This window comes from Neodiprion pinetum, chromosome 6, assembly GCF_021155775.2.
Source record: "Neodiprion pinetum isolate iyNeoPine1 chromosome 6, iyNeoPine1.2, whole genome shotgun sequence".
Lineage (NCBI taxonomy): Eukaryota > Metazoa > Arthropoda > Insecta > Hymenoptera > Diprionidae > Neodiprion > Neodiprion pinetum.
Genome location: NC_060237.1, coordinates 6,493,216 through 6,514,772, shown reverse-complemented (window position 1 = coordinate 6,514,772; position 21,557 = coordinate 6,493,216). Strand labels below are relative to the sequence as shown.

The 21,557-nt window shown below is 37.6% G+C and overlaps 3 protein-coding genes across 11 annotated transcripts in view; 2 read left to right on the top strand and 1 right to left on the bottom strand.

Annotated features, from left to right (window-relative positions):
- Nucleotides 1-213: 213 nt before the first annotated feature.
- LOC124221619 (nose resistant to fluoxetine protein 6-like) lies at nt 214-3,500 on the top strand. The gene is made up of 10 exons (XM_046631803.2): nt 214-457; nt 665-1,031; nt 1,106-1,382; nt 1,466-1,626; nt 1,714-1,882; nt 1,992-2,194; nt 2,262-2,382; nt 2,463-2,652; nt 2,798-2,940; nt 3,020-3,500. Exons 1-10 carry the CDS (start codon nt 214-216, stop codon nt 3,203-3,205), a joined length of 2,061 nt encoding a protein of 686 aa, XP_046487759.1. The 3' UTR covers nt 3,206-3,500.
- Nucleotides 3,501-13,423: 9,923 nt separating this feature from the next.
- Nucleotides 13,424-16,620, top strand: LOC124222277 (uncharacterized). Of its 3 annotated transcripts, XR_006883990.2 has the most exons (6): nt 13,427-13,749; nt 13,853-14,043; nt 14,126-14,335; nt 14,654-14,865; nt 15,047-15,260; nt 15,613-16,620. XR_006883990.2 is itself a non-coding variant. In XM_046633094.2 (5 exons), exons 2-5 carry the CDS (start codon nt 13,894-13,896, stop codon nt 15,141-15,143), a joined length of 669 nt encoding a protein of 222 aa, XP_046489050.1. In that variant the 5' UTR covers nt 13,424-13,745; nt 13,853-13,893; the 3' UTR covers nt 15,144-16,620. The 3 variants fall into 3 exon arrangements, 2 of the variants coding, with proteins under 2 accessions (XP_046489050.1, XP_046489048.1); XM_046633094.2 differs by having other exon boundaries at nt 13,424-13,745; nt 15,047-16,620; XM_046633092.2 differs by having other exon boundaries at nt 15,047-16,620.
- Nucleotides 16,621-17,674: 1,054 nt separating this feature from the next.
- Nucleotides 17,675-21,557, bottom strand: part of Btk29A (tyrosine-protein kinase Btk) — a 151,250-nt gene continuing 147,367 nt past the window's right edge. For all 7 annotated transcript variants that reach the window (XM_046633082.2, XM_046633083.2, XM_069136874.1 and 4 more), the window contains one exon: nt 17,675-21,461. In XM_046633082.2, coding sequence (XP_046489038.1) covers nt 21,360-21,461 — 102 coding nt within the window. In that variant the 3' untranslated portion in view covers nt 17,675-21,359. The remainder of the gene's footprint in view (nt 21,462-21,557) is intronic.

The window sequence follows — 21,557 nt, the reverse complement described above, 5'->3', positions numbered from 1 at the left end:
TGCTTTTTAAATGAATATGGAAAACCACCGATTGGCATCATTGACGACAAATGAATGGTCTTTTAATTGCTCTTGTGCCACGAGGCTTCTCCATAAATTTGGACGACCTCCGGTAAACGTTGCAGTTCTAATTCGAAGGAGTTCAGTTTAATATCCTGATTTATCGTAAGCCGTCATTAAGTCTCATTTCAACTGACCGACAGTAAGGACGCAATGTTCTTCTGCCATGACAAATACGTACTAGTCCTACTTTTCACTTCCATACAAAGTTTTGTGAGGCCATCTCTAGGGGAAAAGGCCGAAGAAATAATATCGCTTGAAGAGAGTATCAACTCTCCACTCGGACCATGGATAAAAGGGGTCGAACGAGCTGTACGATCTTCGAAATCTTCCTGTGCGAACGAAGTCATGGTCCTAGTAAAGGCCATCGAATCGGGACAGACGTGGGCATTGCAGAGTAAGGATACAGTTAATCGTCCAGTTTATATATTAAGCAAGAATATTTGGACTGCAGTCCGTACTGTTCGTACATTTACTAAAAATACACAAGCGCGGGGATGAAATTCCAAGAGCAGAAACATTTAGTGTGATCATATTTTACGAACCTAAGAATGCACAGATTTACGTTCGAATCAGTAAAATTGGGATTTCGATTTCAAAACAGTGCTGGATGCCTCCTCGAAGATGCAATCGGGGATCCTGATCGGAAATGTACGTGATCTTGGGTCGTACGACGAGTGCGTCGAGGCCAAAGGGCGGTACAACAACGTCAGTATCCAAGGAAAGCATTGCGTGGTTTTACTTGGCGAGATTTTCAACATACCTAACGTACCTATAATCAAATACGTTAATGGCCAAATTTTATCGTCCTTTTGCGTACCGTCCTCGTGCAACGAGACGCAAGTCGAGCAAATGATAAACGCCATTCTTCAGAGGACATCGAATATCAGAGGCTTAACACTTGGAGCTAGCGGAGCGAGTTGCGCGCGACTTGAAAGTGAAAATTTTACTATTGGAGAAATTTCAACGACGTGAGTTCGCTTGCAAAATAGTTTTTGAAAGCAATCTCACTTACCTCGTGTAACAGATAATGAATGGGTTTCAGAATTTTGTTATCGCTGTTTGGTGCGTTCATGATTTTCTGCACGGTATGCGATTTTTTTAAAAGTGGCAACCCTACCGACACTTCGAAGATCATAAATACTTTGGCAAAATTTTCCTTGTACAAGAACGCTCTTGCTTTACTTAGCACCGAAATAAGGCCTGAAACGCTTCCCGCGATTCAGGGTATAAGATTCCTGAGTATATCTTGGATCATATTTGGTCATCATTTCATTGTGTCATTTTTACGACCGTCAGTGAACTCCCTTCACATCTTGAAAGTAAGTTTTACTACCGACCTGTCCAATGTCAGTCGTTGGCGTGTGATAATTAGTGAATAAGGTTAACATAAAATTATTTACAGTGGTTGAATTCGTGGGAATCAGCATTCATTCAGGGGGCGCTGTATGCCGTTGATACCTTCTTTGTAGTCAGCGGATTTATGATGACTTACCTATTTCTCAGGGCGATGAAGTCGGGAAAGAAAATAAGTATACCGATGTTGTATTTTCATCGCTACTTGCGGTCAGTTGGGAAAGCTCTATTTTCAATTAATAAGTGAAATATCTGTTCAATGTTTATCCAGTTGCTGTATCATTTCTTTACTCACAGGTTAACGCCAGGTGTAGTAGTTTTGATCTTATTCGTCAGGTTTTTTCTACATCGGGTCGCAAATGGCCCCTTATGGAAAATGCTACTTAATCTAGCCGTGAAACCCTGTGACGACAATTGGTGGGTAAATTTATTGTATCTACAAAACCTTGTGAATCCAGAGAACATTGTGAGTTAATGCTTTATACTCTTGTTTTGATTCGAGTATTCTCCAAATTGAGTTAATGTTAAAACTTATTCAAGCACTTTATATGTATGGAATACTTGGTACATTTTAGTGCTTACTGCATACCTGGTACTTGGCTGCCGATATGCAACTCTTTTGGATATCACCAATTATAATATACCCGTTGTATTATCGGCCAAAATACGGGCTGAGAATACTTATCTGCATATTTGTGGCCCTTGTGGTCATGTCAGCTGTGATGTTGGTTACTAATGAATACTCTAATGTTGGCCTCCAGCTAAACCTCGACAAAGGGTAAGTGTCCATTCGCCAACTACGGTATTGAATGGCTGGGTAACGTTAATAACTCATTCTGTATCAGGGAAATATCACCGGATAACATTTTTTACTTCTACATGCGCACTTACAATCGAGCCTCCGCGTACTTCGTAGGAATACTTTTGGGCTACGATGTGACGAATAATAAGAGACAGCTTTCTAAGGTAGTTCAGGCAAATTTTTGTATGAAAATAGAATTGACAGCAAATTCATTGACGGTCAAAATATTTTTTTGAATTTTTAGGCGAACGTACGGATCAACTGGATCGTCAGTTCTGTTCTTATGTTGTTTTGTTTATGGGCTATGCATTACATCTACAGCCCTGATTACTCATATAACCTGCCACTGGAAACTGTGTTTGCTCTTACATTACGCCCGTTTTGGTCCATTGCTATAGCTTGGATTCTTTACGCGTGTATCCGGGGCTACGGAGGTGAAGTATCGGGAAAATTGCCGCTTCAAGTTTAACTGATTATTTTTTCGATTCTAGTTATGCTTTATCTATCGGATTAGGAAAATGTCATCCATTTTATGTCCTAGTATACGCTGGCAGAAAGTGTGATTTTAAAATATTCCAGGTCCCGTAAGCAGTTTTCTGTCCATGCCGTTCTTCCAGCCACTCGGTCGATTGTCGTATTCGATTTACTTGGTTCATTTTGTAATTCAAGCGATGAGGAATGCTGCTGCACGGACCCCTACCCTATTTTCGAACTTTGAGATCGTAAGCATTGGATTTTTTCTTTGTAGCTATTTACGTGAGCTGATCCTTCGGACACTAAAAAAATCTCATTTTCTTGCAGGTTACTGGGACCGGGATTGACTTGGTACTGTCAGTCGGAGTGGCTTTCGTCTTTAGTTTGTTCTTCGAATCCCCAATTTTAATATTGCAAAAAATTATTTACAATCATGCAGCACCCGAATCAGAAAACGTTGCTCTCGTGCAACCCAATAAAAAGAGTAACCATAAGTTTATGAAAAGTTCATGAGTTCCGCGTCGTTTTCTCCAGAATGTTTCCCGTACCAAAGTTACTTTGAATTTGTGTGCAGCTGTTTTTCTACTTGTCGTCCGAACGTATTTTAAACGAATATTCGACCTGCTATTATGAATGTAATATATGCGTTACAAATACGTTGCAAGACTCTTCCCAAAACTCTTCGCAAAAATATTCGGGTTTACTGTAAGTGTCGTATACAATGCGTGTTGCGCGAACGTGTATAATGGACATCGAACTTCGAGTCATATAACATAAGCAATAAACCAAATAAATTATGGCATATTGTTTTCAGTGTACAGTTTTGTGAATAATTGTTGTAAATATACCACTTGACAAATTTGTATACGTATATATTTAATCTAACAAAATATCGACCTCACACCGTTTTTAAAGCTCTATTTGTAGGAATTGTTTCCTGTTAAAACGTATGGGTAGTATTTTTTTCAATTCTTTTCTATACTCGGATCACCGTTTTTCAACCGTTTTTCACCGGATTGAATCGAATTGAAAAATCTCAATCTGTTTTAGTTCTATATCGATTTTTGGGGTAGGAAAAGACAGATAGGAGCGAATAGAAACGTATACATGGATCGAAATGAATAGATTTTCGTTGAAAACACGTACACTCAATTCGAAAATTGAAGAAACAGGATTCACAAGTACAACAACCAATTTCGTTCAACTCTTTTCTCTTTATTGATTTGTTTCGAGGCCTATGCTATCGTAATCTAAAAATCGGTGGAAGGCATTTTTATACGATTTCTACTAACAATTTTCAAATTTCAATTCTGATGCAATCTTAGTTTCGAAAACCCTTAGAAGCCTGTATGGCCTGCTTTAAAGCAAACTAATTTCACGCTTTCAATTACTGGGTTATGCCAGTGAAGTACAAGATAAAGACAGTCTAGTCATTAATTTGTAGTTAACAACAACAAACCAACGAATAACGAGTCACCAAGAGCTTCGTTACAATTATCCTTCAGTGGTACAATTCATGTGCATCTGTTCACGTTAAAGGGGCGTCATTTGCTGTCGACACCTTTTTTCTTGTCAGCGGATTTTTATTGGCGCTCTCGTTTTTCACAGCAAGAAAAGCGGGAAAACCAATTGAGTGTACGAAGTTTTACCTTCGTCGTTTTCTTAGGTGAGTTTTCAAAACTCCATTGACAATTAGACTAGCAGAATAAATTCTGTATCATTTCCCTGACGCACTAACTTTATTCAGTCTGCTGGTTTTAATGTAGCTGTGCACTGCAGGTCATGTATCTCCATCAATCGCTTGTCCGGTATGTATGAATTTTTTTTTTAGATTCACCGGGCCAAGTGCTCGGGGTAATCGTACGAAGGTGTAAAGTGTTATGACTGTGATATGAATAATATTTTTCGTCCTACGTAGGCGTAAAATGGGATTTTATGATCCGGGAACAGGTGTGATGTATAAATTAATACATTTCTCCACATCTGCTCGCGAAATTCCACTTTTCATACCTCTTGAACGAGTGCAAAGCAGATCTTTTCGGCCCCCTGCTCTTTTTAAATCATATTATTTACTCAGAGTAATTTTAGTTAGGAACTTTCTTAACTGGCGCTTATATCTTAATCATTTTTCTTCAACGTTGTAATTGCAAGATAACACTAATTTTTAATGTTCCGCATTGCAGGAAAGTCCGTCAATGGAACGGTCTGCTGACTCCGAAGGATCTCTACTGGATGTGGATGAAACTTTGGAAAGAAGTAAGGAGGTTGTAGGATCACCATTCTACGAAGAAAGTAATAAGATCAAGAATTCTTAATTTAGGACAGTTTATAATATAGAATAACAGGTACAGCTACGAATATAGCACTACAATAAATCTTACAGAAATGAGCTCTCATTGAGATTTCTGTGTATTTATAACTCGACGCGGGAAGGCAAAAATGAATGTAATGCCATCTGTAAGGTAATTGGACTCGTATTTGCACTACGAGAACTCGTTGGGCATTTTGCCGTGAAGTTTGAAAAATTGTTGTACAAGAAATTAAATAACTATAAAAATGGATAAAAAATATTATCTCTAATAGTGAATGTAGCTAATACAGCTTAAGCCGTATATTGATTATGTTAATGATCTATTGTGACAAGATCGGAATTAGATAAGCTCTCTAAATACTCTTTTCTAGTCTAATAGTTTATATCATGTATATGTAAATGTATATTTCTTCAGTTTATACAATCACTGCACTAGGATTACCCTTGCCATGTTTCATGGTGCGCTTGTGTAATTTGTACATTATTAACCTTACGTTTTACTCTATTTGCGAAAAGTTGTGAGTGTTTCTAATTACTTCGCAATTATCTATGTACATGTATGTGTATATATGTATATGTATACTTATGCATGCGTATATACATGTATACACATATTTAAAACTAGATTTTTACAATAAACACAGAGGTTTTAGTATATTCACATACGGATTTTTGTGTATAGGTATACTTAAACTAAAATATCCTTATCTCTAATACGGAGTTCTTCGTAATTCGCATTTGTTCTTGTAACCCAATGTCCTACATACGATGAAAAAAATCGAGATCCAACTTGACTGAGTCTCAAAGCCCTGTTGACATAAAAATAGCTATTTGATAGAAATTATAGTTTATAGTTTACACAGCCCATTGCATGATATTTCATTATAAATACATATGTTTCAATGTATTTAGGAATAATTTATCAAATATACAGAGGTCATGTGCGAATAATAAATGAATTGATTCGACCGCAGTTTGATGTATTCATTGGAGCTTTAACAATAAATTTAAGCTTTCTTACTTCTTTTATTTTATTATGGATAATCAAAAACATTTCCGACTATTCGTGCTGTGGAAGCATGGGGATTAAACCAAATGTAGCAAAAGATTAGAAACAGTGTATGTAGAGTACGGGTATTTTTCTAACAATGCAAACACGTGCCGCTAGCTTAGTTTTGACATATCTAGAATACCACGCCTTGCGAATTAGCTTTCCAGACAGAGATGAATGATGAATTTTAAGGACTGCATTATCGTTGTTGAATACTCTATGCCTCATGGGAAAAGAAAATCTGTAACGAAAAAATTGATGCACTGGATCATCGTCGACTTTAACTTTTCAAATGTCCTACCATTTTCGAACACCTCCAACCATCCTATTTACCTATATTACTAGATCAGCTATGATATGAAAAGAGAAGAATTATTCATTTCGAAATGGTATTCTATTCGACGCGCGCTCGATGTATTCCATAACATTAGTATTCATAATTATTCCAACAACTTTTCATTTGCTCTCTCGATCTTGAATTTTCATAGGCATAGAATCGAAACGCTGTTTTAGCTGGTCGCAAGTGAAGTATCTGCGTTGGGTGGAGGAGCAGAAATGTTTTTCGAAAAGTATTCGGATGGAAAAAAATTCAGAGTAACTGCAATACATCACGGATGCGCTAATTTTGAACGAGATGAAATGGATGCTTCGTATATGAGATAGTATTTAACGCTGCGTAGTGATTTAAAGACCTAGAAAGGTGATAGGGAGAGAAAGAACGACGCTTCTTAACACTTCGAGTGTATTTCAACACACATTTGAAAGATAGGAGCGAAATTTTTCATCATCCAACTGTCGCAGAACGACTGCGTTATTAGCTGACCCGTTAACTGAAGGATATTTATTTAGTCACCGGCTGACAATGGAAGGGCCTGGCCGCTTGAGTCTGGAATCGGCAGGAGAGATGAAGTGTGTATTTCTTGTATGACACGTGAAAACTAAAAGCATTATACATCATATCATATCATCATACATCATACATCATACATCGTACATCATACATCATCATACATAGTATCAAAGTTCGAAACCATAGTTTGGATGTCGGACGTTCAGAAAGTGACGTCACCAATTCAAAATCAGCTAGCCGAATTCCTCAGTCGGGAAACAACCGCGCGGTAGAGCGGTCGCATGAGAGTCGCGCTCCGCAAATATTGAGTACCGGGTTCTCAACCTCACGGATCCCGCGCTTCGGGTCCGCTACGTATTTCGAGTACCGGGTTCTCAACCTCCCGGATCCCGCGCTTCGGGTCTGCTACGCGGTGAAACTCGACTTCCAGGATAAGCGCTCCGTGGTTCCTGATTCACGTTTACAATAAATTATTTCAATACGTTTTTCGCGCAAGCCCAAATTCGGTAGCTGTCAGTCCGCTAATAAAATTTCTCGACTTCCAGGATAAGCGCTCCGTGGTTCCTGGTTCACGTTTACAATAAATTATTTCAATTCGTTTTTCGCGCAAACCCAAATTCGGTAGCTGTCAGTCCGCTAATAAAATTTCTCGACTTCCAGGATAAGCGCTCCGTGGTTCCTGATTCACGTTTACAATAAATTATTTCAATTCGTTTTTCGCGCAACCCCAAATTCGGTAGCTGTCAGTCCGCTAATAAAATTTCTCGCTTTCCAGGATAAGCGCTCCGTGGTTCCTGGTTCACGTTTACAATAAATTATTTCAATTCGTTTTTCGCGCAACCCCAAATTCGGTAGCTGTCAGTCCGCTAATAAAATTTCTCGACTTCCAGGATAAGCGCTCCGTGGTTCCTGATTCACGTTTACAATAAATTATTTCAATTCGTTTTTCGCGCAACCCCAAATTCGGTAGCTGTCAGTCCGCTAATAAAATTTCTCGCTTTCCAGGATAAGCGCTCCGTGGTTCCTGGTTCACGTTTACAATAAATTATTTCAATTCGTTTTTCGCGCAACCCCAAATTCGGTAGCTGTCAGTCCGCTAATAAAATTTCTCGACTTCCAGGATAAGCGCTCCGTGGTTCCTGGTTCATGTTTACAATAAATTATTTCCATTCGTTTTTCGCGCAACCCCAAATTCTGTAGCTGTCAGTCCGCTAATAAAATTTCTCGCTTTCCAGGATAAGCGCTCCGTGGTTCCTGGTTCACGTTTACAATAAATTATTTTAATTCGTTTTTCGCGCAAGCCCAAATTCGGTAGCTGTCAGTCCGCTAATAAAATTTCTCGACTTCCAGGATAAGCGCTCCGTGGTTCCTGGTTCATGTTTACAATAAATTATTTCAATTCGTTTTTCGCGCAACCCCAAATTCGGTAGCTGTCAGTCCGCTAATAAAATTTCTCGACTTCCAGGATAAGCGCTCCGTGGTTCCTGGTTCACGTTTACAATAAATTATTTCAATTCGTTTTTCGCGCAACCTCAAATTCGGTAGCTGTCAGTCCGCTAATAAAATTTCTCGACTTCCAGGATAAGCGCTCCGTGGTTCCTGGTTCATGTTTACAATAAATTATTTCAATTCGTTTTTCGCGCAACCCCAAATTCGGTAGCTGTCAGTCCGCTAATAAAATTTCTCGCTTTCCAGGATAAGCGCTCCGTGGTTCCTGGTTCACGTTTACAATAAATTATTTCAATTCGTTTTTCGCGCAACCCCAAATTCGGTAGCTGTCAGTCCGCTAATAAAATTTCTCGACTTCCAGGATAAGCGCTCCGTGGTTCCTGGTTCACGTTTACAATAAATTATTTCAATTCGTTTTTCGCGCAACCCCAAATTCGGTAGCTGTCAGTCCTATTCAAGGTATAACCTGAGGTGGTTATCGGTGGTTGTTCGAGGTGGTTGAAGGTGGTCGGAGGTGGACGAGGAAAAGGACGAGGAGGACGAGGATTTGTGCTGGGTGAGTAAAACACTTTTATAATATTTCATGGCAATTGTAATTATATTTCATCTGAAATATTACAAACTTGTCACATTTACAATAAATTATTTCAATTCATCTTTCGTGCAAGCACATATTCAGTAGCTATAAATAATCTTATACAATTTATTATATTATTAATTAATTAATTAATATTCCTATAATATTTAATGGCAATTGTAATTATATTTCATCGGAAATATTACAAACTTGTCACGTTTACAATAAATTATTTCAATTCATTTTTCGTGCAAGCACATATTCAGTAGCTATGAATAATCTTATACAATTTATTATATTATTAATTAATTAATTAATATTCTTATCATATTTGATGGCAATTGTAATTATATTTCATCTGAAATATTACAAACTTGTCACGTTTACAATAAATTATTTCAATTTATTTTTCGTGCAAGCACATATTCAGTAGCTATGAATAATCTTATACAATTTATTACATTATTAATTAATTGATTAATTACATTAATCCTTACACAATATTTTTGATGTGTTCCTATACTAAAAATATTCATTACTATTCCAGGTATTACCCGAGGTGGTCGGAGGTGGACGAGGAGGAGGACGAGCTGGACGAGGAGGAGGACCAGGTGGACGAGGAGGAGGCGGGGTGGGTCGTGGGAGAGGAACTCTCCTCTCCTCAGAGGAGAGGAGGGGGAGGGGTGGGTCGTGGGAGAGGACCTCTCCTCTCCTCAGAGGAGAGGAGGGGGAGGGGCAGGGAAGGGGAGAGGTGGGCGGGGAGGGGGAAGGGAAGGGAAGGGGGAGGAGGTGGGGGAGGGAGGGGAGGGCCGGGGGAGGGGGGAGGGGGAGGGGGAGGGCGGGAGGGAGGGAGGGAGGGAGGGCGGGCGGGAGGGCGGGAGGGTGGGAGGGAGGGAGGGCGGGGGGGGGGGGGGGGGGGTAGGGGGGGTGTACTGCTCAATTAACTCTAACGGGCTCGCATCGACATCCGTCCTCCTGTCCCCCCCCCGCCCTCCCTCCCTCCCTCCCGCCCTCCCGCCCTCCCTCCCTCCCTCCCTCCCTCCCTCCCGCCCTCCCCCTCCCCCCTCCCCCTCCCTCTCCCCCGGCCCTCCCCTCCCTCCCCCACCTCCTCCCTCTCCTCCCCCTCCTCCCCCTTCCCTTCCCTTCCCCCTCCCCGCCCACCTCTCCCCTTCCCTGCCCCTCCCCCTCCTCTCCTCTGAGGAGAGGAGAGGTCCTCTCCCACGACCCACCCCTCCCCCTCCTCTCCTCTGAGGAGAGGAGAGTTCCTCTCCCACGACCCACCCCGCCTCCTCCTCGTCCACCTGGTCCTCCTCCTCGTCCAGCTCGTCCTCCTCCTCGTCCACCTCCGAACACCTCGGGTAATACCTGGAATAGTAATGAATATTTTTAGTATAGGAACACATCAAAAATATTGTGTAAGGATTAATGTAATTAATCAATTAATTAATAATGTAATAAATTGTATAAGATTATTCATAGCTACTGAATATGTGCTTGCACGAAAAATGAATTGAAATAATTTATTGTAAACGTGACAAGTTTGTAATATTTCAGATGAAATATAATTACAATTGCCATCAAATATGATGAGAATATTAATTAATTAATTAATAATATAATAAATTGTATAAGATTATTCATAGCTACTGAATATGTGCTTGCACGAAAAATGAATTGAAATAATTTATTGTAAACGTGACAAGTTTGTAATATTTCAGATGAAATATAATTACAATTGCCATTAAATATTATAGGAATATTAATTAATTAATTAATAATATAATAAATTGTATAAGATTATTTATAGCTACTGAATATGTGCTTGCGCGAAAGATGAATTGAAATAATTTATTGTAAATGTGACAAGTTTGTAATATTTCAGATGAAATATAATTACAATTGCCATGAAATATTATAAAAGTGTTTTACTCACCCAGCACAAATCCTCGTCCTCCTCGTCCTTTTCCTCGTCCACCTCCGACCACCTTCAACCACCTCGAACAACCACCGATAACCACCTCAGGTTATACCTTGAATAGGACTGACAGCTACCGAATTTGGGGTTGCGCGAAAAACGAATTGAAATAATTTATTGTAAACGTGAACCAGGAACCACGGAGCGCTTATCCTGGAAGTCGAGAAATTTTATTAGCGGACTGACAGCTACCGAATTTGGGGTTGCGCGAAAAACGAATTGAAATAATTTATTGTAAACGTGAACCAGGAACCACGGAGCGCTTATCCTGGAAAGCGAGAAATTTTATTAGCGGACTGACAGCTACCGAATTTGGGGTTGCGCGAAAAACGAATTGAAATAATTTATTGTAAACGTGAACCAGGAACCACGGAGCGCTTATCCTGGAAGTCGAGAAATTTTATTAGCGGACTGACAGCTACCGAATTTGGGTTTGCGCGAAAAACGAATTGAAATAATTTATTGTAAACGTGAACCAGGAACCACGGAGCGCTTATCCTGGAAAGCGAGAAATTTTATTAGCGGACTGACAGCTACCGAATTTGGGGTTGCGCGAAAAACGTATTGAAATAATTTATTGTAAACGTGAACCAGGAACCACGGAGCGCTTATCCTGGAAGTCGAGAAATTTTATTAGCGGACTGACAGCTACCGAATTTGGGTTTGCGCGAAAAACGAATTGAAATAATTTATTGTAAACATGAACCAGGAACCACGGAGCGCTTATCCTGGAAGTCGAGAAATTTTATTAGCGGACTGACAGCTACCGAATTTGGGGTTGCGCGAAAAACGAATTGAAATAATTTATTGTAAACGTGAACCAGGAACCACGGAGCGCTTATCCTGGAAGTCGAGAAATTTTATTAGCGGACTGACAGCTACCGAATTTGGGTTTGCGCGAAAAACGAATTGAAATAATTTATTGTAAACATGAACCAGGAACCACGGAGCGCTTATCCTGGAAGTCGAGAAATTTTATTAGCGGACTGACAGCTACCGAATTTGGGGTTGCGCGAAAAACGAATTGAAATAATTTATTGTAAACGTGAACCAGGAACCACGGAGCGCTTATCCTGGAAGTCGAGAAATTTTATTAGCGGACTGACAGCTACCGAATTTGGGGTTGCGCGAAAAACGAATTGAAATAATTTATTGTAAACGTGAACCAGGAACCACGGAGCGCTTATCCTGGAAGTCGAGAAATTTTATTAGCGGACTGACAGCTACCGAATTTGGGTTTGCGCGAAAAACGAATTGAAATAATTTATTGTAAACGTGAACCAGGAACCACGGAGCGCTTATCCTGGAAGTCGAGAAATTTTATTAGCGGACTGACAGCTACCGAATTTGGGTTTGCGCGAAAAACGAATTGAAATAATTTATTGTAAACGTGAACCAGGAACCACGGAGCGCTTATCCTGGAAGTCGAGAAATTTTATTAGCGGACTGACAGCTACCGAATTTGGGTTTGCGCGAAAAACGAATTGAAATAATTTATTGTAAACGTGAACCAGGAACCACGGAGCGCTTATCCTGGAAGTCGAGAAATTTTATTAGCGGACTGACAGCTACCGAATTTGGGTTTGCGCGAAAAACGAATTGAAATAATTTATTGTAAACGTGAACCAGGAACCACGGAGCGCTTATCCTGGAAGTCGAGAAATTTTATTAGCGGACTGACAGCTACCGAATTTGGGCTTGCGCGAAAAACGTATTGAAATAATTTATTGTAAACGTGAATCAGGAACCACGGAGCGCTTATCCTGGAAGTCGAGTTTCACCGCGTAGCGGACCCGAAGCGCGGGATCCGGGAGGTTGAGAACCCGGTACTCGAAATACGTAGCGGACCCGAAGCGCGGGATCCGTGAGGTTGAGAACCCGGTACTCAATATTTGCGGAGCGCGACTCTCATGCGACCGCTCTACCGCGCGGTTGTTTCCCGACTGAGGAATTCGGCTAGCTGATTTTGAATTGGTGACGTCACTTTCTGAACGTCCGACATCCAAACTATGGTTTCGAACTTTGATACTATGTATGATGATGTATGATGTACGATGTATGATGTATGATGTATGATGATATGATATGATGTATAATGCTTTTAGTTTTCACGTTTCATACAAGAAATACACACTTCATCTCTCCTGCCGATTCCAGACTCAAGCGGCCAGGCCGCTTCCATACCGACACTCTACTTTGGCTGCTGCAAATGTCGGTGCGAGCTCGTTAGGTAGAGTCGATAGAGCAGAACTTCCCTACGCTCCCAGGCCCACCTGTTCCTGCCTGCCCGCCGAAAACTGGCGACAAAAATTTACCCATGGGTATCAATCTTCGTGTTCTTCAGTCAACGTGAAGAACTTCTTTTGCCGGCGTGATCGGTTACTTGATTGATAATACGTGAAACTGCTAATACCTCTAAACGCGCCCGGACCTACTGAACTGTTACGAAAACCAACCCAGGGCTGCGAGTCATGCGAGTGTGATCTTGCGTGTCGTATCAGTCACGATACCAACATCAAGCTAATCGGATCTATGCGGAAGGTTTCTTGTCTAGCTGTACTGCCAAAATATTATCAATGCTTCAAACAAGCACAAACTGTTGAATTGTGTCAACTGTGACCATAGACTTATAAAGAGTCTATGACTGTGACCACGGTCGACTGTGACGAATGACGGCTGTGATGTGACGTGCACGTCAGTTTTAGTTTGGAATTTTTCTGGCTGATCATTAGGGCGATCAATTAATTGAGGGGAAATATTGATTATAATGATAAAGCCTCACTATACGAAGGATCATTCTTCAGGATTTTGCATATAGCGCGGTAAACTCATCACGTTTAGTACGTAAGTACTGCAAATCCTATGTAATTTCTACTTTTCGTTTATCAGTTGATTTATCACATCTGTCAATCATGTCAAGATTAATGTTCTGATTCAATACAATTAGCTGCTACGCACTTTAGTCTACGGAGTATACATAACTTCATCATGGAACCTAAACCAGTTGGCGAGGCTGAATTGAAAGAACTGAAGGACCGCATGAATCTTATTGTCAGTGCAGATCCATTGCAGTACCACAATGAGTTTTCGTTAAAAAGATACCTACGCGCCTTTAAAACTGTTGATGCTGCTTTTCAGGTATGTAGTAACATTTTTCTTGCCCATTTGAACTTCATTCTACTTGTCCTTAATCCAATTATTCATTTTTCTGTTATTGTAGGCAATTCTGAAAACGAATTCGTGGCGTGTTGATTATGGTGTGACTACCCTGACTCGAGACTCGCCAGTGGTTAAGAATAATCTGAACAAAGCAAAAGTTCTCCGACATCGCGATATGCATGGTCGACCAGTAATATACATACCTGCCAAAAATCATAATCCAAACGAGCGAGACATTGATGAATTGACCAAGTTCATCGTATACTGTTTGGTAAAATATTCACACTCAATCAATTTTCATTCAAGAATATCTGTGAAATTGAATTTTGTAACACTGACAAAACAATATTACATGAATTTGAAATCAGTTAGCAGAGTTGGTGGATATTGATTGTATATATTCCGTTTTATGTATATCGCTCCTAAACTATGATTTACTATTTTAAACTTGCTCAACAGCAATTCATCAGAATGTTTTATTATAGTACCACTGTGAACTCGAAACCTCACTAACGACTCTGCTTTTTAATTGAAATAGAACTAGAATTATTGAACAATTATGGCCATCGACATGTTAGTTTCTTCACAGGAGGATGCCTGCAAAAAGTGTTTCGAAGAAGTAATCGATAATTTATGCATTGTTTTTGACCTCAAAGACTTTGGAATAAATTGTATGGATAATCAACTTATAAAGAACTTAATCTGGCTACTCTCCCGCCATTATCCAGAGCGCCTTGGCGTCTGTTTGATCCTGAATGCCCCGACACTGTTCTCCACATGCTGGGCTGTAATAAGAGGGTGGTGAGTTTTAATGTCATTTAACAGGCACTATTTTTGTTTCGTCACAGTGGATTTAGTGTTTTTCGCACTTAACAGCAGTTTATTTTATTTTTTTGTGAGAAATCAAGAGAATGTGTATCAATTTATATAATTACTTTGGAGTTTTATTGCATCTAACTTTTATAACTATATTTTTCACCAGGTTGGACGAAAATACGTCGAGCAAAGTTTTTTTTGTCAATACGGACATAGAGTTGTGCTCGTATTTGATCCCTGACATTTTACCAACCGACATGTAATATATAGGCGCAGCTCAATTATGATCAAAAATAAAAATATACCAGACAATTGAAAAGAACAACTTATCTGCCGAATAAATTCGTCAAGATAGAGCAGCTTGTCTGGATGGTTCAAGAGTATGTATTCCAAATGTAACATAGTGTTCAAACGTGATTATCATTGTTGAGAATTTCAACGTGATTTCAAAAATGAGTGGAAACCGATTACATGAGAACATAACTAACGTCTATCGGTACCTGAGATAAAAGCTTTCTCACTTTAAAGTATATCATATAAATAACGGAGTTTCTAGTAGTATTTTTTAATATATCGAAAGTCCGGAATCCGTTTCCCGAGGAAATTTTTTTTTAATTTATTTTTTGTCTTATTTTTACTATATTTTACGAACCTGTAGGTTTAAGACTTAATTTTTTTGTAATAATATCTCATAGATTTATCCTTGATAAACAAGTTTTGTTCTATGACTAGAATGATGCCATACCATTCTAATCCAGGAAAGAGTCAACACATAGCGTTAAAAAACTGACAAGTCCACCCAGTGGTTGCGTATTAAACGTATTAAACCTCGTCAAATAATTATAAGTATATTTCATTTGCATTACTATGATGCACGGATCAACATTCTTATGATTGTAAGGCTTAGTCAGAAAAGAAATTATGAATCATAACTGCTACCCATCATACTGTTCAAGTATCAGTTTCTTCTAATACCCTATTTAAATGACATTATGAGGTAGTCGTAAGTGAAATATATACAATGCTGTTACATTTTTTGGAATTTTATTTGTTTTAAATTATTGCTATAGTTTACTTGAATGGTATATGTTATTGGCTGGTGGAAAGCATAGTTTGTGACAATTTTAAATTCAAGAAATCAGTTAATCATTGTGATTAATTGTTATGATGAGTTGATACGGTAATGCATAGCAATCAATACGAACTGCACAATACTGTATTGCAGTCTTCTGTGTAAACACGTCGTATTGTATTCTGTACAGTCTTGCTTTGAATCAGTCAATCAAAACACAGAAAGTAATGCATACCGTGTGATACATATGATTTAGATTAGCGCAAATGAAAACATGCAGGGACAATAAAATATACTGTTTAACATTTCACAATAGAAATATCAACCTTATCACTAACGTGTAAAACTAAAATCTAATGGTTAACCGTTAGATTTTCCGTTCTCGTTAAGTAGCGATAAATAACGATGTTCAAAACTATTATTTCTATTGTCCTGTACTAATTATTATTCAAATGTACACTCCAGCGGATTGGTGTTAATTAAAAAATGACATAATCAAAACATAAACCTTTGGAATGAACTGTTCATGTCAGACCGATTCTTCACCCATTGCCTCCAATGAAATTACGTATGCTAGCTCACGATCATACCTCGCTAAATATGAACATACATGTGACCAATGAATAATGTATTTTTCAATAAATCATTCTGCAGTGCCATATCTTTTATCCTTGAACGCATTTAGAATTTTTTTTAGTATTGTAAATTTTCGACACAGCAAGTTTACTAATTGATATTCAATTACAATGATTCATACTTTTTATTGTTTACTCATTGTTAGTATACTGCAATTGCAATACACATATGCTGCAAAAGAAATATATGCTGCAACTTCTGCAGATTCAACAAAGTATGGATAATGTATAACTTACACAACGATATAGTATATGAAGTATATGCTGCATTTGGATGGTAAATCTGCTGTACATATAATATTGCTAAAACCTGTGTTATGATTACATTGATGAATATTGGCATTACATTTTTCTTTTTGAACCGTGTATAGATATTTACAAGAATGAAAATTATGCTAGTACTATCAATTAGTTTATTACATACAAGCAGCCTATTACAATGTTTTCACAATTTCATATAATTTGTATTGAGAATATGAGAAGTATGACAGTTTTATTTTAAATGCGCTATGACATGGTGTTCGATTTCACTCGTTCCATACTTCTGACTTTGAGCATAACTTGTACATACAATAAACATTCACTATATAAATTTCATAGATGTATATGTTATGTAAATATATATGCGTGTGTATTATTGTAAATATTATATATTTATATATATACATATACATATATACCAATGAATTCATACAAAACGGATGCAGTACAATAATGCTCATTATATTAAAGTAATCATACCTATACATTCAATGTGTGTGTGTTCATTGTTTTGTATAAATGTTTAGTACTGCTAATAATTGCATAATATTCGGCATACTTGAAAGTTACATAAAATTACTGCGTTTCCTATAATACATTGATACACACTTACGAGGGCTGAGTATCTTCACCAACAAGGGAGCTAATAATACGGTGTAAGTGCAATATTTCATTTGAAGTTATGAATATTTAATTTAATTATTTTTCAAAGGGACTATAGATCATAGATAATTTATCTTTTTCACATTGATTATTCAATAAAGAAGCACAGACCTTGCTTATGCAGATTTTAGAAAAATAAATTTGTTCCACGCTATTTGCCTAAATTTTCATCGATCAGTTGAATACCAATATTGCAGCAGTTCGATTATTTTCATTGATCCAAGCTTGAATTTTTTTTTTTTTTGTGGAAGGCAAAAATTAGTTCCGAATAGTCTACATTCTGTTGCGTCAGATCTATCATCCCTTCATGTCATATGCACCTGAACCATTGTGTTAAAAATGTGTCGAATTTCACGTTTCTTTTTTTAAAGATGTTTTTTTTTAATGTTACCTTATCTAGTTATTGACAGAAATTGGGACAGAAATTTAAAAACCACAAAGTCCAGATGCAGGTTAATGTTATTCCCCGTATTTTTGATTAAAAATTCAACAATGAATTTCATGTTTAATCACAAACAATTATGTATTTAAATCAAGTATTAAAGATTAGAAGTAAAACGATATATATATCTACGCTTTATCACATAAAATGAACATGGCAGTTCGTAGTTGTTTATGATAAAAATTACTCAATCCTTGTTGTATAGAAATATATTTTAACATGCATACAACATTGATACTAAAAAAAAAATATATATATTTATCACGTTCCCAGAGAACGAAATTTTTTTTTCGGACCTTCGGAATACACAGTATGAATCTCAACATTGATTATCATCTAAATCTGTTACAGCCTACTTCAGATTCATATATTTACTCTTAAAAATACTTCAATCTAAGAATTTTATCGTTCCTATACAAATAGGGCAAATAATTAGATTCATTCCTATTCTGGATTCGCAATATTCATTCAGAATCTTTACCGCATGTACGCTACTTCCAAAACTCTACAACTCTCAATAATATGAGTTTACAATACTAATAATAATGATAATAATAATAACAATTATGATCGTAATGTAAATGAATGGATAATGGTACAGTATGTAACAGCCATTAGAATACTGCCGAAACTTGGCACACTTCTATTTTGTTACATTGTACGCTGTCAGATGATCTCCAACAATATAACAAAGATATCAATTGTATAAATAGCATGTACAGACATCATCATGTATACTAAAAGGTCGTACATCATTTATGTAATTCTATAGCTGACGAAGTAGACGGTATTTTATGAGAAATATACCTTTACAAATTTGCTAACATTATTTTATTTATTTCTTAAATTTCTTTCAAAATATATGTGGTGCGAATTACTACTATCGACACTAAAGTTTAACGCTAATTTAATCATTTTTCTGAATAATCAACAATAACAAAATTTATTTTACATTGGCACCAAATATATTTTTCATAATGTTCTGTACCGACAGATCGAGCTAGTTATCAACTGTTTTTTTTTTTTTTTTTTTTTCAATATTCATCTTTCAATAATGTTGGTCTTAATACACCGAATAACTTACATAGGACGATTGTTCCCAACTTTTTTACATGTTATCATGGTAACACACGAATGAATTTTCATTCAACCGAGATGTGTATCCAGTCCACAAACTTATCAGTGCAGTTACACGTACAAACCACTACAATTTCATCTAACCAATAGCAGACCTGCATTTTTCATAGTGCTTTCAATATTTCATTTCTCAATAAAACAAACCGCATAAAAACAGTTTTTTTCTCGAGTTTTGTAAAAATATCAGATGTTAAAATTAAATATACCTCAACTGATCTCAAAAGAAGAGCTCATCAACTCGAATGTTGCGTAAAAACAGGATCTTTGTGGATTTGCATTCAACGCATCATAAATGGACATTGAGGCGGTTGAGCCCGTTACTTGGCCAGAAATTTTACTATCGCGAAGACACAGTACAGAGCATGGTTTACGTTAAATCAAAATTCGATCATTTCTAAAACAAGAGGAGAGTGACCAGTGAGAATTTAAAAAGGATGAAAAATCATTCCAATTACATAAGTAGGCAGCAAGGACAGATTTTTAGTTTTCAAGTATAATAATAAAAGCATATCGTTACGTATGAGATTAACTTTCAGGCAAAAGACAACCCCCATTTGGTTGAACGAAATTGACTAAGAGTTTCATTCACAGGTTTTATATGCAAAATAACTATTCCCTCAACTTTTCGACAAGCTAAGTTTTTTTTTCTTTCACCTATTGTTGTTAGAAATGTACGCTTCAGATCATACAGTTACGCAGTTACTGCATGGTTTCATACCTATAAACGGATTATTATTTATTATTCATACACATAACTTGACAACAATAATTAGGAATTATGATTCACACACAATTACATATACGAGCAAATTCTGACTCACGATTCGCGAGAGATATGCAAGGAGAACGATGGAGCAGACAGAGCGTTACATTGTACGCTCCTATTATTAGTAACGACTAGCTGATGCTGTAAGGACTTGCGTATATTGTCTTCACAGGGCCCATGTTATGAACTCATTAAATTTTTTCAAATTATTATTATTATATCCATGTATAATGTATATATAGGCATGTATGTTAATGTTTGGTATGGTATTATGTATATGTGTACGTGTGCAACGTTTCATGTGGATGCTTACAGGCTAGATTTATGTTTAGGTCGTGCACCTGGGGCTGTTGCTTAGTAAGGCCAATATCTAAACTTATTGTTTAACCTATTATTGCACATTTTATCCAAAAAGGTATTACTAATGCATATCATCATCATCATCATCATCATCATCATCATCACTATTATTATTGTTGTTATTGTTGTTGTTGTTATTATTGTTATTATTATTAATAATCATATATGCACTCCATCGTATCACGAGGAACAGTAATAATTATTAGGTTATTATTATCAAGCTGCTACTCTCGGGGGTCAAGTATCAGTCATTTATCCCGTTTCCACAAACTGGCGTATATGCTTACATTACTTCGGTAAAAAGCTACTCGTCTATGAACGTCGAGTCTGCAATCTAATTTTTGTAGTTAGAATTAATATTTTTATATAAAAACTGCATGTTTCAATACCACGAGCATATTTGAATAAACTCGAATGTTTGAGAATTGAAAATAACCAATTCCATTTGTTCGATCTTAATTCATATATTATTTCGAGAATTAAAAGAAGATTAAGTTGTTAAGATTCAGCGGTGTTCGTCCTCATAGGTTAGTTACCTGTACAGACACTTTATGGGACGACTTTGGAATAGGGTGGAATAGGAGATTCTTTAGGGAAAACAAAGCAAAAAAAAAAAAAAACTCCAAAAACAATAAATTATTGACCATTGTAAAATTTCAAATTTTTCTTGGCCAGAAATATTTTTTTGAATATTTCTCTCCACCTTAAATTTAACGTTATAATTCTTTCCCAGAGAGTATGCATTAGGATAATAGGTTAAGACAATAGTATTACTCATTTACCCTTAGTGGCACGTATAGCTTTGCATATTTCGATCCACGGATGACCGTAGGAGCTGCATATGTCGCATACGTCGGATGAGCTAGATGATGGCTGACTAGCCAGGTGACCAGGTGTGCTTGGTGATGACGAGCCACCTCTTTTAAGTTTAGGGGATGACGATGATAGAGGAACTACGGAACCAGCTGAAGAAGGTAACGATGCTGGTCCTCGTATCTTGTGTGAGGCGGGCAGCGTTGCGGAATTGTATGAAGTGTTTGACGAAGGCAATATGGATGGGGACCGACCTAGCGATGGAGATTTAGGGGTCAGGATAGACTGTTTTGATGGCGAGGACAGGCGCATACACCGCAAAAGGTTGAGTCAATCATTGAGCAAGCGCTGAGATACGTTGATCAGCTGTTCCTTCAAGACGCGGAACGAAGGTCGCGTTTCCGGACATTGGGACCAGCAGCTCCTCATCACCTGGTAAAGAAACAGATTGGAAACAATGATGCTGATCACGAAAATTGCATCGAGTATTATTGTTCTCAACGGACCGGGGGATGAAAAACTACGCAA